This window comes from Vicugna pacos, chromosome 7 (assembly GCF_048564905.1).
Source record: "Vicugna pacos chromosome 7, VicPac4, whole genome shotgun sequence".
Lineage (NCBI taxonomy): Eukaryota > Metazoa > Chordata > Mammalia > Artiodactyla > Camelidae > Vicugna > Vicugna pacos.
Genome location: NC_132993.1, coordinates 13,554,266 through 13,569,231, shown reverse-complemented (window position 1 = coordinate 13,569,231; position 14,966 = coordinate 13,554,266). Strand labels below are relative to the sequence as shown.

The following is a 14,966-nucleotide window of genomic DNA, read 5'->3' as shown; positions in this document are numbered from 1 at the left end:
AGCACAGTCAGAGAAGATCTTAGAAGATCTTCAAGAAGTCCAGGACCCAAAAGTCCTAGTCATGGACTGAGTCTGCTATGCTGCGGTGATGCTATTACACACACGCATGAGGTGTAGAAATCCAACTACCACTCCAGCCACCTCTGAGCAAGGGCCTGAACTGGCTGTGGCCAGGAGGCGTCACACCCATCACTGTCAACGCCACTACACTGATGAGAAGACCTGGTCCACCAAGCAGCCCATCCTGAAACCAGAGGAGGGGTTTGGTTATGACAACCAAATAAACGGTTCTCTCTTCACTTGTGTGTGTGTATGGGGGAGGGAGGGAGAGGCCTGGTAAACAGCCCTTCCTAGCTGGTGGGCTGGGAAGAATTAAAGCAACCTGTTAAATACTTAATGATGAGAAGCCATTTTGCAACAACATCAAATGTAAATGTGCGACAGGCATACAATCTCCATGGATGTAGGTCTGGAGACAGATACCTAGAGGTCACCAAAATAGAGATGGCAGTTGTCCTTTGGAAAGGGGTACAGTGGCACTGTCTTTCTAATACAGGTGATAACTAACAGGGATGTACTACCTTTACATGGGTGCTTTGGTTGATTTGGCAGACAAAACATATCTACGTTTTCTTTTCACTTGTCAGAGGGCTATTATAGAAAAAAAAAAAAAAAAGACAGGAGTCCCAACATACTTGAAGGTGAAAGATGCAGAGAGTTTCTAACACCATTTAAACCACTGAGACCATGAAATGAAACATACTAGAAATCAAATATGCAAAAAAGAAGTGGAGATGTTCTGGTTGAAAGTAAAGGAGAGTTGATGATAAAATCCTAGCTGTTTATACCTACTTGTTCCTTGAAATATGGAAGATGAAAAATGCAGAGCCTAGGTGAGACCCTACTTTATAAATGTTCTACAGTGTATTAAGACTAGGACGAGTCTTGCCTTTCTTTCTATACTCGACTGCACCCCGACAGTGCAAGGCTTTTGTGAGATGCATCAGAACTTGTCATATGCCACCTCCAGCTCGCCTCACTCTTCTTTTTAAACCATTTAGCTGAGCAGAGAGGGTCTGGGCTCTCTAGTGGTTACTTGTGGTCTCCTTAGCTGTCATTATCTCTGACCCAAAACCACTGTTGTCTCAGATTTTTCATTCTGTCTCATTATCGCTACCATCATACACAGGGGGCTCTTAACCTACTCTCACTCCACCTGCAAAAGCAGTGGTTTTGTGGTTCGTCCCACTATAAGAGCCCTGGGACTGAGCTGTTGCTCCTCCTTCCTCAGAACAGCAGGTGGTAAATAAAAAACCCTCAACAGGGCTGCTTAGAGGAGCTGGGACTCTGTAATTACAACAGGTGTCCAGGTGATTCTTACGCACAAAATGTTTGAGAACCGCGTGTCTAATGTGACTTAAAAGGCTACCACAGTTTTCTCCTCTCTTCCCAGTGTCTCAAGTTCAACTTAAAAAAAAAGGGTATTGAATTCCCAGAACATAGAACACAGATATTCATTCGCTCATAACCAAACACCTGCCAAAGGTGGAAGAAAATTATTTTTGGATTATTCACCCCACCCCCCAAGAGTTCCTGCTTCCTCTCACACCCCTCTCCCTGAATGGAGGTCAGGGAAGCCTCTACGTGCCCAACAGTGAATGAGCTGTGGAGAGGCAGGCGATCTCCAAGGTGCACTCACCCCTGTGCTGCCCATGATCAGAAACAGGGCAACGTGGAAACGCCCGAACCCGATGGTCTCCACAGCGTCTTCCACGGTGAATGTCTTTGGCTCTAACGAGAAAAGGAAGAGTGAAAGGAACAGCCTCTGGGAAGGGAATGTGTGTGGATTATTGCTTGCCCTGGAGGACGTTGGAAGACCAATTCATTATTATAAAAATAGTAAATACACGAGAGGTGGGAATTAAACAGCTTGAGGACCAGAGATTTCTATGCTCCTCTTACCCTTTGGCTGCGGCTCTGGGGTCCCCAGGCTCAGCTCCCGAAGGCTGATGATGGTGACCGGCTCTGTCCGCTTGGCTGCCATCTTCCAAGTGGTTCAAATTCCCCACACAGCTTACCTGCTGGAAACGGGAGGGAAGAAGGAAAGAAAGAAAACTGAGCACATATTCTCCCTTAATCTTCACAAAAAAGTCAGTGAAGTAGGTATGATAATTTATCATTATTTTACTTATGAGGAACGTGAAACATGGAGACATTCAATCATGGAGAGGCTGAATGGCCAAATGAGGGGACTGAGCCCTTGTGACTAGTGACAATTTAACCCCTCGCATGCTCTGACTGGGAGTGAAGATGGGCTTTTCTCAGAAAATAATCACAGTAGCCAGTGCTTTATCTTCAGCTCCACAGATCCCGCGGTTAACAGGGTCACCGTATGTTATAAGGGGTTTTCTCGCACATGATTTTCATTTAATTCTAACAGAAATCCATGAAGCACTTCTTTTCATTTCCCCTTTTTTGGTATTTAATCCTAAAAAAAAAAAATCTTAATCCTAAAAAATCAAAAGGAAAATAAAACAAAGAAAGCTGAAGTTAGTGATTTTATTTTTTCAAATGGCTCTATGACACAGTAATTTAACTCTATATCCTTAGTGGGAGAAACAGAAACCCTCATCTGTTCTCGGTAATTGTATTGTTAGTAATAATGCTGGCATCACTATTTTGATACTAATACAAATTGTAGGATAAAGCAATTATGTTACTATTATTAGGAACCAAGGTTTTCAGTGCAAAAGAAAAAAATACAAAGATAAAGAAGTTATGTAAAAAGTTCATGTCCTAATTTTGAACTGGAAATATCAGTATGAATTCATTATGTGTTTTATAGATATACGAAGAAGAAGAATGACTGACAAGAATTGAAACCCATCAAAAATACCAAAATCCATTGTTTACAGGATGACTAAAATGAAAATCTCATTGATCATTTTTGGAGAATACTAAGAAACCAACTCATTATTCTGAAAACTAGGAAATCTCTTGCCTTTCTTGAACAGATTTTCTGTATTTCAGGGCAACCAAACAGCTGCTGAAAGAAAAGTATTTTTTAATTTCAGCTAATACATGCAGAAAGAAGGATGGAATTAAATTATCGTGATTTTGCAACTCCTAACAAAATAATGGATCCAAGCAACGATCATCAGCGCCTGATTAACTACTAGGTGAAAGGCTGCTGGAGAACTTTTCTCAGACATGGATGAGATTGATGCCTGAACACACGGACAATGTTCCTTACGCCCCTGAAAGAGAGACAATCAGATGTGACATGGCTCCTGACGAGACGCCCTAGGACGTATACACCCTCACCTGTGACATATTCTCTTAAAGAGAAACTGAATGTGAGTCTGATCAAGCCTCTAGCTCTGCCTACCAGTTTATACAGGGAATGAAGAAACACATTAAACTACACCATGTGGATGCAAGAAGAAAAATCCAGAATGTGAGAAGTTCTACAGGTTAATGACCGAGCTTCTTCAATAAATAAATGGCAAAGAAAAAAAAAAAGAAAGAAAGAAAGAGAGAGAGGAGAACCTATGAATTAAGAGAAAAGACACTAACTAACCAAATAAATGAGTTGATTGGATCTTCATTAAAAGAAACCACGTATAAAACAAGAAGAAGAATAAAGAGAATGAGCTGAGAAAGAGATGACAGAAATCAGGGACATGTAAGCACATTTGGAAGTTGGATGATATTAAGGAATCACTGGTGACACCTTAAGGTGTGACAATGGTATGATGGCTGCCCTAGAAAAAACCCTTACGTTTTAGAGACACGTGCTGAAATAGTTGCAGATGACATTTGATGGTTGGGATTTGCTTTAAAATAATTCAACGGTGGGGGTGGGAATAGGATGCAGAAGAAGGAGTTGAGTGTCTAGATGAAAAAGAGTGGCCCTCTAGTGAGAATTATTGAAGAAGGGAGGTGGGTACACTGGGGTTTATTTTACGATCTGCAGCTTTTGAAAATGTGTAATGTTTTTCAAAACAAATAGTTCAAAAAACGAGGTTGTGAGATTCTTAAGTAACATTTCCAGCGTCAGACCAGTAGTAAGTAGCAGAATCAGAACTCAAAGCTCCCCTTTCCCCAGAACAAACAGCCCGGAGCAGCTGTAGGGCAGCCCTTCAAGGTCCTGTCGCTCTGTCAAGTGCCGGCTCTGTATCCTGCTGTGCGGGCTCCCTGGGGAGAGTCCGGAGGAGGGTCTGACATGTTCCCGGCCCTAAGGAGTTTTTAATTCTGGCTGGAGACACCACAGATACACATAAAACAACTCTACTGTAAAGTCGATATTATTTGTTTTCTTAAAATGTTGTCACAGAGACACAAATATTCCCAGATGGGAGAGAAATCAAAAAAGCTCAGAAATAAGTCCATGAAATCCTCTTTCCCAAGGGAGACCGTGAAAAGTACAAAGAACTGTTATTTTCACAGAGTGGAAAAAATAAAAATAATTGGTCTCTCAGCCCATCTGAGAGCCTGAAAGTCACAAAGACAGACTGCTCTAGAAGCGTCGACTGCTCCCTTTTCAGACGTTGTTCAAATACCCTTTGGAGGGGTATTCTTTATCTGGTAACTTTAAAAATAATTACCCCCAAAAAATCACCTTTATTTGATTTTTAAAGAAATTCAGTACACATTAAAAATTGGCTATGTCTGAATACCGCATTTCTAGATGAGAGGATGAACTAACGCAGATTTAACTTGATCAGAATATGAAAATGAAACCACTCAGTGAGAATTAGATGATGGTGATGATTGCGCAACCTTGTGACTATACAAAAAATCACTGAATTATACACTGTAAAATGGTGAGTTTCACTGTCTGTGGACCATATCATTTTTTTCCCCCTAAAGAATAGTCATGAAAATCATGGCAGCAGACTTAAAAACCAAAAGTGATTCAAGCCATTTATGGTGTTACAGAATAAAACAATTTAGCTTGGTGGAAAAATAATTTTTAAAACTCCCAGTAAGTTTTAAGTTCAGTTACAACTGAAATGCTTAACAGTAAATGCAATCTTCAGCCAACACTTAATCTCGTCTATCAGTCAAGTTCTATGGCCTCTTGAACAATCTAAACATGTGTTACAATTTTAACAATGATGAAGGCTTACGTTTTAGGGGCGTAAAAACGATCTCCAGCCAGTCTTCTTGCTAAAGTATTGAGTGACAAGAAAAGGAACCCAGGAAATCTGCCACTTAATATTGAGTAGATAAGTTTTACTTTGATGTGTGTGTTTTAACAGATGAGGTAGCTCTGCGGGGCATAAACAGCCTACATACGTCCCTCCTCGTATCAGCAAAGAAAAGTGACTCCTCACAGAGGGCCCGGCAAAAGGTGTAGGTCCGAGACAATTGCTTCACCATCTCTCTTGAATCAAAGCTGATCGCAGAAAGGGAGGCTCACATTTGCAATTTCATATGCGTCTTGATTGAAGACGAGACATATCATTTGGTCTCCATAATATGAAGAGAACCATGCCTTCAAATTAAAGTAAGTTATATGATCCAGCAGTCCCACTCCTGGGCATGTATCTGGAGAAATCTGTGGTTCAAAAAGATAACATGCACCCCAATGTTCATAGCAGCACTATTTACAATAGCCAAGACACAGAAGCAACCTAAATGTCCACTGACAGATGACTGGATAAAGAAGCTGTGGTATATATGTACAATGGATTACTACTCAGCCATGAGAGGAACGAATTAATGCCATTTGCAGCAACATGAATGGACCTAGAGATTATCATACTGAGTGAAGTAAGTCAGACAAAGACACATATCCTATGCTATCACTTATATGTGGAATCTAAAAAAATGATACAAATGAACTTATTTGCAAAACAGAAAGAGACTCACAGACATAGAAAACAAATATGGTTACCAGTGAGGGAAGAGAGGAGGGAGGGATAAATTGTGAGTTTGGGATTGGTAGATAAAAACTACTATGTACAGAATAGATAAACAACAAGGTCCTACTGTACAGCACAGGGAACTATATTCAATGGCTTGTAGTAACCTGTAACGAAAAAGAATATATGTGTATAACTGAATCACTATGCTGTACACCAGAAACTAATACAACCTTGTAAATCAACTATACTTCAATCAAAAAGTTTAAGAAATTAAAATGAGTTATTTTCTTCTATCAGATTTGCAAAAACCTTAAAGATTGATTATACCCAGTGTACGAGAAATAGGCACTCAGGGTATTGGTCAGAGGGGACACGGCTACATCCCTTCCAGAAGGCAGTTAGGCAAAGATGAAAGAATGCTGACTAAACAATTTCACTCCTAGGATTCATCCTAATGAGCGAGTCAGAAATGCGAATGAAAATAAAGGTATACGGATGGTCATCACACTGATGTTTTAACAACAGCAACAACAGAAAAATTGGGTAAAACCTGAATGCTCACCAGGAAAGAAGAGGCCAAAAAAAATTATAACATATTCCTGTAACAGAATACCATTTAAAATAAGCTCTTAAGTCAAAGGCTATTTGGTGTTGAAAAGCATTTTCCAATATGTATGTACCTAATGTACGTATATAGGGATCCCAATTCATAAAATTGCATGTAAATACGCACCCGCGTAGAAACTTCAGGAGAGCGGTCTGAAACCGCGTGAGGTCTTTTGACAAATATTCGTGGAGAACCATTATGTATCAGATAATAAAATACAATGAAAAGGGTTCCAGCTCCCAAAGCACGCACAGTCTGACGGGGAGCAAAGGGGCGTATTCAGGCGGAAACAGTGTGGTCCCAGGGCGAGCAGAGGCGGCTCTGGCCACGGAAGGGAGGCGCTGCTCCGCCGAGTGCCGGGACCCGCGGAGGCAGGTCCTGAAGGACGAGGAGGTTTCGGCCAAGAGAAGCAGGTGAGGAAAGAATTAGCTGGCAGGTAGAATCTTGAATGGGTTTTTCTTTTTTTCTTTATACTTTTCTGCATTATTTGAATTTTTAGAAAGGCTAGTTCTGTTACCGTGAAAATTCTTTCTGGAAGAAAAGAACCAATAAAGGGGTGCCGCTGACGCGTCACTCACAGGGCTCCCTGAGCCGCTGTCCCAGGTGGGACACGCGCCCCACCTGCCCTCTGCTGACGGCCTTGACCTACTGGGTCAGGGTGGGCAGGGACCCAGAGACAATCAAATTATTGTGTGGCCGTAAGTCCACAAGGTGGCCTGGCACAGAAGGGCCCATTTGCTGGTGGTGGCGGTTGCACAACACTGTGCAACTAAATGCCACTGAACTGTTCACTTTAAAATTGCTACAATGAAAAATTTTATGTTCTGTGTATTTTCACGTTATTTCAAAAATGAAAAGAACAAGAAAAGCCATTATATATGCAGTAAATGTCTATAGTATATATAAACCACAAATTACAAGAAAAAATATTAAGATCCTAATAGATTAAAGGGCACATTACAAGAACAGGCAATTCACAAGAGGATATATAAATTACAAACCAAACTGGAAAATCATTCCTCTTCTGTAATAACTGACAAAGTTTAGTAATAAAAAATCTTTAGATATTATTCTATACCTACTAAGTTAACAAACATAGGAAGGAAAGAGGAAATGGAAAGGGGGAAAGGAAGAAAGAAGAGGGAGAGAAGGAAGGAGGGAAGGGGAGAGGAGGAAAGAAAAGGAGGGATGAAGGGGGTAAGAGCAGGGGTGGGATGAAGAAAGGGCGAGAAGGAAGCAAGGGAGGAGGAAAGAGGAATTAGAAGTGACAAGGAGGGAAGAAGGAGGAAGGAAGGGAGGGAGAAAAGAAGGGAAGTCAGTAGCCTTGGTGAGATTGAGACGAGATTCTGTTTCCTCACCTGAAAATAAAAATACTTGCAGGGGAAATAGCTTGCTGCCTTCCCAGTAACAAGCCTTCCCTGGTACCTTGCTGATGGGGTGGCCACTGAGATACAGGTGGAGGTTGTTGCCTCTCTGTCTCCTCCCCAGATCATGGGGATGTGATGGCTGGCACTTCAGCAGCCATCTTGGGTGGTGATAGAAATGTGAAGGTGGAACCACAGACACTCTGGGCTAAGTCTGGCAGTGCATACGCCGGAAAGAGCCTGTGACCTGGTGACAATGATATGGAGCTCTCCTACAGCCTTGAACTGCTTACCTCCAGACATATTTTCCATGGGAAAAAAATAAAGCTCTGTCTTGTTTGTGTGCTTTTTTTTTTTTTTTTGTGGCTAGTCAAGTGAAGGAGTGGGAGAAGAAACAAAGAAATTTGTCACTGGCTGTGATCATTGTTAACACCACTGCACTTGGACTAGCCAGGTGTGTGCAACTCTTAACTGATAAAGTTCCTTCTCTGATGTGTGTGATGCAGATTAAACGAGATGACGCTTGTAATAACATGGCGCAGTGCCCACTGCAGCATAAGCACTCGTGGCAGTGCTGTTTCTCATCTCTGAACAAAGGTATCAATTACATTTCTAAAATTTCACCATCACCACAAACCAAATACACTCCGTTTTTAAGTATCTATGGAGTTATCAAATGCATATCTCCCCAAAGACATTTATTGCTAATATTCTGCTAACATTAGAATAACTTGGGCTCAAATGAAAAACCACCCAAATAGGGGTGGGGTTACCTGTTTTCTAAAATAGATTGATTATATTTCAAGGGTAAACGTAAGTGGCACTAGGAAATCCTCACATGGGCCACGTACCTACTGGAAAATAAGACCGAAAAAAACCTTTCCAGCCAGGTGTCTCACGCCGATACCCATTCCACCCAGTCACCTTATACTTATAAGAGGCACAACACAATGAATAAATTTCACTAAAAACACTCTTACTCTACATTGCCTTAAATTGTAAAATATGTGTATCATATAGAAAGGAAAACCTTCCTGACGTGGAATGATGTAGGGGAGGAGCTGGGTGAGAAAAGGGCTGGCAGTCACGTGTGACTCACTCTGACTTCACTTAGAAGAACAAGGCTGTTCTGCTTCGCCAATTGTAACATCAGTCTTTCTAACACCCAGCCCCTGAAGATGGTCAGAGGGGTTCCCAATGTCAGGGGAGGTTGCCAAGAGATGGAAAAAACAAATGTGCAACCTACCTGCAACAGAGAAACTTCTCATTCCTGCCCCAGTAGGTTATACGGGGTCTTCAACAACAGGGTTCCTCTGATGGGGGCATGTGGGGTGGCGGCGGGGGCCAAACACTCAAACACTAACTTGCAGTTAACAGATAGGAAAAGTACTCTCTTACTGTTTCCTTGAGTTTCAGCCGAACATTTCGTTAAAAAAGTTTCCATAAAGGGGACAAAATGTTTCGGAGATGGATATGAGGAATGTTACTGAGAGACAGAGCTTGCAATCTCAACTTTGAAACTGAATGTTGGAAAAGCTGAGTTGGCACCTTCTGTTCTTGGCTTCCTGAGTCAATCTAAGTCCCTTATAACCAAGGAAGAGGATGGATGGATGGATGGATGGACGGACAGATGGAGGGAAGGGTGGATGCCTGGTCAGACCAATTCCAGAAAATGGGACTAACACGGCGAAGGACACGCCATACCTCTCACTAGCATTCCTTAGAGACTCCAACACGCAGGTAACCCACTGCCTGCTTTCACAGACCTGACAGGTTGGGGATTTACTGTGGAACACAGGGCTCAGATGAACTTCAAGCTTCATTAAAATAAAATCTAAGGGACTGATGGACATTGTACTCTACTGCATTTTGCTACACTTAATTATTTTAGCCAGAAATAATTGGGCCCCTATAGAGCGTTTTAAAACTAAACTTCTGTCTGTGTGATGTAATTTGTTTTGCAATATCATCAGAGCAAAATTTTTATACTCCATCTGTACTCTGCCAAGCACTAATGGTCAAAGCCCCCCAACCCCAGACCAAAAAACAAAACAAAACAAAAGATCCAGATCTATGTTGATCGTCAGAGTTTCTTACCTCTGTGTACTTCCTGGAAAGCTTTCCAGTCTCGGGCTGTTTCGCTCCCCCTTACTGCAGCCACGTCTCATACAGAAGTTGGACCACTGATGGCCTCTTGGGGACTTCTGGACTTACCTTCCCAAGAAGGCTGGCTCCAAGGTCTTCTCCTCCTTTTTTGGCTCAGTTCTGTGAAGATTCTTCAAGAAACAGCCCTGCATCCTGGGCGAGTGAGTGACATCCAGGTCACACCCTCTTCTCAGCAGCCCTTCACCCGATCCCTTTTTAAAGGGGAAATTACATCTCTCGTTGAGACAGAACGAGGCTGCCAAACCTTGGAGGAAACCACCATGCTGTTCTCAGGAGGGCCAGGGATTTCTGAAAGAGTAGGGATCTACTCCAGGGGCAGAGGGCAGCCTTGCTCATTCGAGCCTTTTCTCCCAGCCATCACTGTTTAGACTCAAAGGGCAAAAGGCTGTGATCCATCTAAGCCAAGCACGTGTTTAGATAACCGCTGAGAAGGGCAGTGGTGAGCTGAGGACCTTGAAACTGCCCAGGGACCTTGGCGGCATGGGCATTTACGGACTTACAACCACCGTTAGCTACCGCTTTCGTCTCTTCTTTCCTTTGATAGGTATCATTGGCCAAGTACCCCATCCATGCCCGGTGCTCTCTGATCCCCTCCCACAATGCAGAGGAGTGGAGACCACTATTCTCATTTCGGCAAGGAGGGGAATAGCTCCATTTCCTGCCTGAGGGCACGTGTGATAGAGCATCAGACTTGGAACTCACAGATACACCACTTCCGGCTCCAGCGATCACTCTTGGGCTCAACCTGTTTTAATCATTAAATGAAAACCTGTTGAGCATCTAATTGTGCCTTAAATTGTGCTGGACAAGTCATGACACTGGCATAGAAGGCGACATGGATGCTTCCCTGGGTTTGAGCAATGACATTTCCATGAGCACCAGTCAACCCCATTACACAGAGGGGCGGGTGGGAGCTTAAAAAATTAGCTGTCCAAAAGGTGATTTTGAATTTGATCAGACCTTCTAGAATCCTATTAAGAGCCAGATACTACGTGACAATACTTCCTCAACTGCAAGGCACTGCACCAGTGTGAACATAGTTCCATAAAGATGGCGGTTAATCTGGATAAAGGTCATTCAGATGGACAGTCAACGGAACACATCTTATTCTATGCCTGGCTCTTGGGAGTCTGCCAATCTCGGTGCCTGAGAAATGACTTTGGGGCCAAACTGATCAGAGAGTGTTGGGGCAGACCGTCCAGCAGTCTCCTTTCCGGCAAGCCATTTTCCAGAATGTGCCCAACTCTACAAATCTTCTTCTCCAGTGACTCTAGCACAATATGCGTTGAGAGTAAACAAAAAAGATGCTGATGTCATCTGGTTACACTTCATTCCACAGGATTTAACAATTCTGAGAGCCATGCTGGGGCCAAGAATATTACCTGTTCTTCCTCACCTGGAGTGAAAATTCATGAGAAAGTTCCTAATCCTGTAACACTTAGCCCCAGACAAGGGGGAAGAAAAGCTGTTTGAGGAAGGAGGAAATCAAAGAATAAAACAAAACAGAATCTTTCTCTAGGATTAGTTTAGGTAGCCCTATTGTTCAGCTTTGACCTATAATTACCAACACGGAATTTTACAGAATACTGCTGAATAAAGACATCTTACAGAAAACGTGAATGGCCCAGGAGTTTATTTTCTTACATATAATACTTAAAATATTGCAAAAAACCAGCAGTTCAGCTCTCCGCCCTCCCCATTTCTCAATCATTTCAGTGTTCAACAATGAAGGCCCCCCGTGAGGTTGACATGACTTGCCTACATGGTTCCTCTATGACATGGTTAAGTCATATCAAATCCCACGGCTGAGAGATAAATTATACATGGCTTCCTGCCTCCGGTTAGCCGAGAACAATCATCCCATTGACGGCGTGCGCGGGCTGACGTTAAAGACGAGACCAAACCCCTTTCACTGGCGCAGAGGCTGGTGCAGGAGGTGCTCGGAGGAGGAGGCGGCCGCAGCCGCCGAGCTGGCAGCTACTCCTCGCCTGTCCCCTCCAGGATTTGTTTAAAGGAGAATGGAGAAAACTTGTAACCAGCCCCGACGTAGAACTTGTTCTGGAACTCCACCCTGTTGTTGGGGGCAAGGAGAAGGGGGATGGAACACATAAACTAGAGGCTGGCAGCTGGAGGGGAGAAGCAGAGAGTCTGTAAAATCAAGTACCCAGTGTGGAAGGCAGGTGCCTGGGGAATCCTCTGAGGCTTTTCTTAAAAACATATCTTTCTCTTGCCTCCATCTGACACCTTTCCCACCCTCTCCAGACCTCTGCTAGTGGCCTCAGGCCACAGCATAACGGGAAGCCCTCACTGGCCAGGGCTGCCTCAGGAGCGGAGTCACTAGGTTATCTGTGGTTTTCTGTTTCCATCCTGGTCTTAAACTGCAGGGCTTACATCATTACAGAACAACCAAAGCCTTGACTTACAACTTTACAACTTGCATAACAGATACCACGTGTGATTGTTTAGGTTTTATGATGTTGGACAGTTCATTTCTTTAATGACATGGGGAGAAATGATGTCATGGCCTCAGGAGGGGGGGCATCGGGGTTTTCTCCAGTGAACACGTGAAGTGTGAAAACTTTTCTGTATGACGAGGGGCCCTGGAGGGAGGTGGGCAGCATCAGTGAAGCTAAAGACGGCCTGGGAGGTCCAGTGCGCACGGAAGCACCGATGCCTCAGTGCACTCGTACACTCAGAACCCTTGACTGAAACGTGACTTGGGAGAGAAACAGAAGCCTAAACAAATGTTCTCGCAACCGTAAGCCCAGGGATGGCCGACGGTCTCCGGGTGTGTCTGTGAATGTCAAGGGCCTCCCGTGAGCGTCTTCGTCCTGGTGGGCACCCTCCTTCTGCTTCTGCTTCCCCAGAGTTTAGTAGCCTGTTCTGTTGGCATAACTCCTGCGCTCAGCAGCAGGGGCCAGACATCCCAGATCCGCGCAGCCTGCGCTCTGTGAGCCTTTCAGATCTGTCATCTTACCAACACTCGAGGGTTTCCCTTATTTTGAAGCCAATTATAATAACAAATGAACATTTAAAAGAGAAGGCGTGAATGGGAGCTAACGTGCCCTGCAGGGCAGCCAGTGCATGTGCATATGTGTATACGGATATGGCATCATTTCACGGTACACCAACAGGTGACTACACTAAGGTTCCAAAAAGGCACATGAGTTGCTAATGTCACACAACAGGTCAGAACTTGAACCCAGCTGGCTGGCCCTACAGCCCACCCTCCTTCCCTGGAGCACACTGAGAGCTCTCAGGTACAACCGTCCTTACCAGTGCAGCCGCAGGGCGTGCAGGAAAGCGGAGAGGCCCTCCATGATCAGAAGGATGGCTACTGTCAGGACAGCAAACACAGCAAAAATGACGAAGACCCCAGCAAGTCCTCCCCAGCCTCGCACGCAGAGGCCGATGTTCATCACCATGGTCCAGAGCACCTCGGACAGTTCTGCAAGGGGCAAGAGGAACAGTCTCAAGCACACAGTCTATCTGGCAAATGAGGATTGTTCTTACACTGTAATCCTGGACCCGCACACCCTGTAATTCAGAAACTCCAGCCCCAGGTGGGGAGTGCAGGCACGTGTGCCCCGGGTACCTGCGTGAGACTGTCTACGGCAGCTTTGTTCACCGTGGAGGAGTTTCCTTCAAGGGGACACGTGTATGGTGGCACACTATTCACCAATGAAAGTGAGCCGCCTAGATACTGGCAGCAACATGAATAAACATTAAGTTATGCCAAAGAAGCAAAACACAAAAGAACGCATGCAATATGACTTGATAGGCACTGAATGTTTGTCTCTCCCTCAGCCCCTCAAATTCACATTAAAGCCCTAACCCCCAAGTGATGGCACTTGGGAGATGGGGCCTTTAAGAGGTGATTCGGGTTAGATGGGTCACTCGGGTGGGGTCCTCATGATGGGATTAGTGCCCTTATAAGAAGAGATACCAGAGAGCCCTCTCTCTCTCTCCCTTTCGTTCTCCCCCAGGGAGATATCATCATCACAGGAGATGATGCAAGGAAACCAACACAGCCAGAGTGGTCAAGAACCAAACTAACTCCAAGCACTGGCTTTTCTGCTGTAGATCAACAGTCAGGCTCCCCTTCACTGCTGTGGTTTCTATCCATTTAGCACACACCTTGGCCTGGCTACTCTATTCTTGGCATTATGCTCAGTGCTGGGCATGCAGAGATAAACGTCAGGGTCCTTGCCTTTCAAGAGCTCACAGTCTAACAGGGAGACAGGCTAATGAGACAAAATTACAATTAGTGCTAGAACAGGGGCACCTCCAGAACGCCAGGGAAGGGCACCTTCCAGACTGGGGATCAGGGAGGAAGACGACCAGGGGAGGTGACATCCGAGCTGAGCTCTGAGGGAGGAATGAGACATCGGATGGGAGGGAGTTAAAGAAGGGAGGACTATTACCCACAAGGGAGCCGTGGGGCAGACACACAGCGGGGCTCAGACAGCCTGGCACCTTCAGGAGCCTTGACGCAGCTCCTCGCGGCCACAGCGTATGAAGTGGGGGCAGGGGGACCAGCGGGACACTCAAGAAAATACCAAGAGACAAGACTAGAGAAGCAGGCAGAAATCAAGAAGGGTTTTACACAGCAGGTCGGTGAGTCAGGATTCCAGTCTGAAGTCAGTCTTGGGGCTTGAATCTTTACCGAGGCATGCAAGCAGCCTGTGGAAACTAGAAAAGGCAAGGAAGTAGATTCTCCCCTAGAGCTTCTGGGGAAAACAGTCTCCAACACCTTGTTTTCAGGACTTCTGGCCTCCAGAACTGTAAGGCAGTCAATTTCACAGGGTTTTAAGTCTGCGGTAGTTTGTTACAGCAGCAAAAGGAAGCTGATACAGAGGGTAAGCATTCCAGCAATAGGAAGCCAGACCTACTGGAAAAAAGTCACTTCTGCTAAGAAAGGAGAGCCGCTTTTCCGGCAAGCACACCAGAAGTGAG

General features: G+C 44.5%; 2 protein-coding genes across 6 annotated transcripts in view; both read right to left on the bottom strand.

The window, feature by feature from the left end:
* The window catches only part of SVOPL (SVOP like), a 60,902-nt gene extending 50,609 nt beyond the window's left edge, over positions 1 to 10,293 (bottom strand). Inside the window, exons 1-4 of one of the 2 annotated variants that reach the window (XM_072965397.1) lie at positions 10,255 to 10,293; positions 10,059 to 10,142; positions 1,963 to 2,081; positions 1,700 to 1,791 (exon numbers count right to left, since the gene is read on the bottom strand). In XM_072965397.1, the coding sequence (XP_072821498.1) occupies positions 1,700 to 1,791; positions 1,963 to 2,044 (174 nt within the window). In that variant the 5' untranslated portion in view covers positions 2,045 to 2,081; positions 10,059 to 10,142; positions 10,255 to 10,293. Of the gene's footprint in view, positions 1 to 1,699; positions 1,792 to 1,962; positions 2,082 to 9,090; positions 9,151 to 10,058; positions 10,143 to 10,254 lie in introns of those variants that run through there. The other variant, XM_031674614.2, reaches the window with a different exon arrangement.
* Positions 10,294 to 11,626: 1,333 nt separating this feature from the next.
* ATP6V0A4 (ATPase H+ transporting V0 subunit a4) overlaps positions 11,627 to 14,966 on the bottom strand; it is a 59,265-nt gene continuing 55,925 nt past the window's right edge. For all 4 annotated transcript variants that reach the window (XM_072964369.1, XM_072964368.1, XM_072964367.1 and 1 more), the window contains exons 20-21: positions 13,287 to 13,458; positions 11,627 to 12,081 (exon numbers count right to left, since the gene is read on the bottom strand). In XM_072964369.1, coding sequence (XP_072820470.1) covers positions 11,988 to 12,081; positions 13,287 to 13,458 — 266 coding nt within the window. In that variant the 3' untranslated portion in view covers positions 11,627 to 11,987. The remainder of the gene's footprint in view (positions 12,082 to 13,286; positions 13,459 to 14,966) is intronic.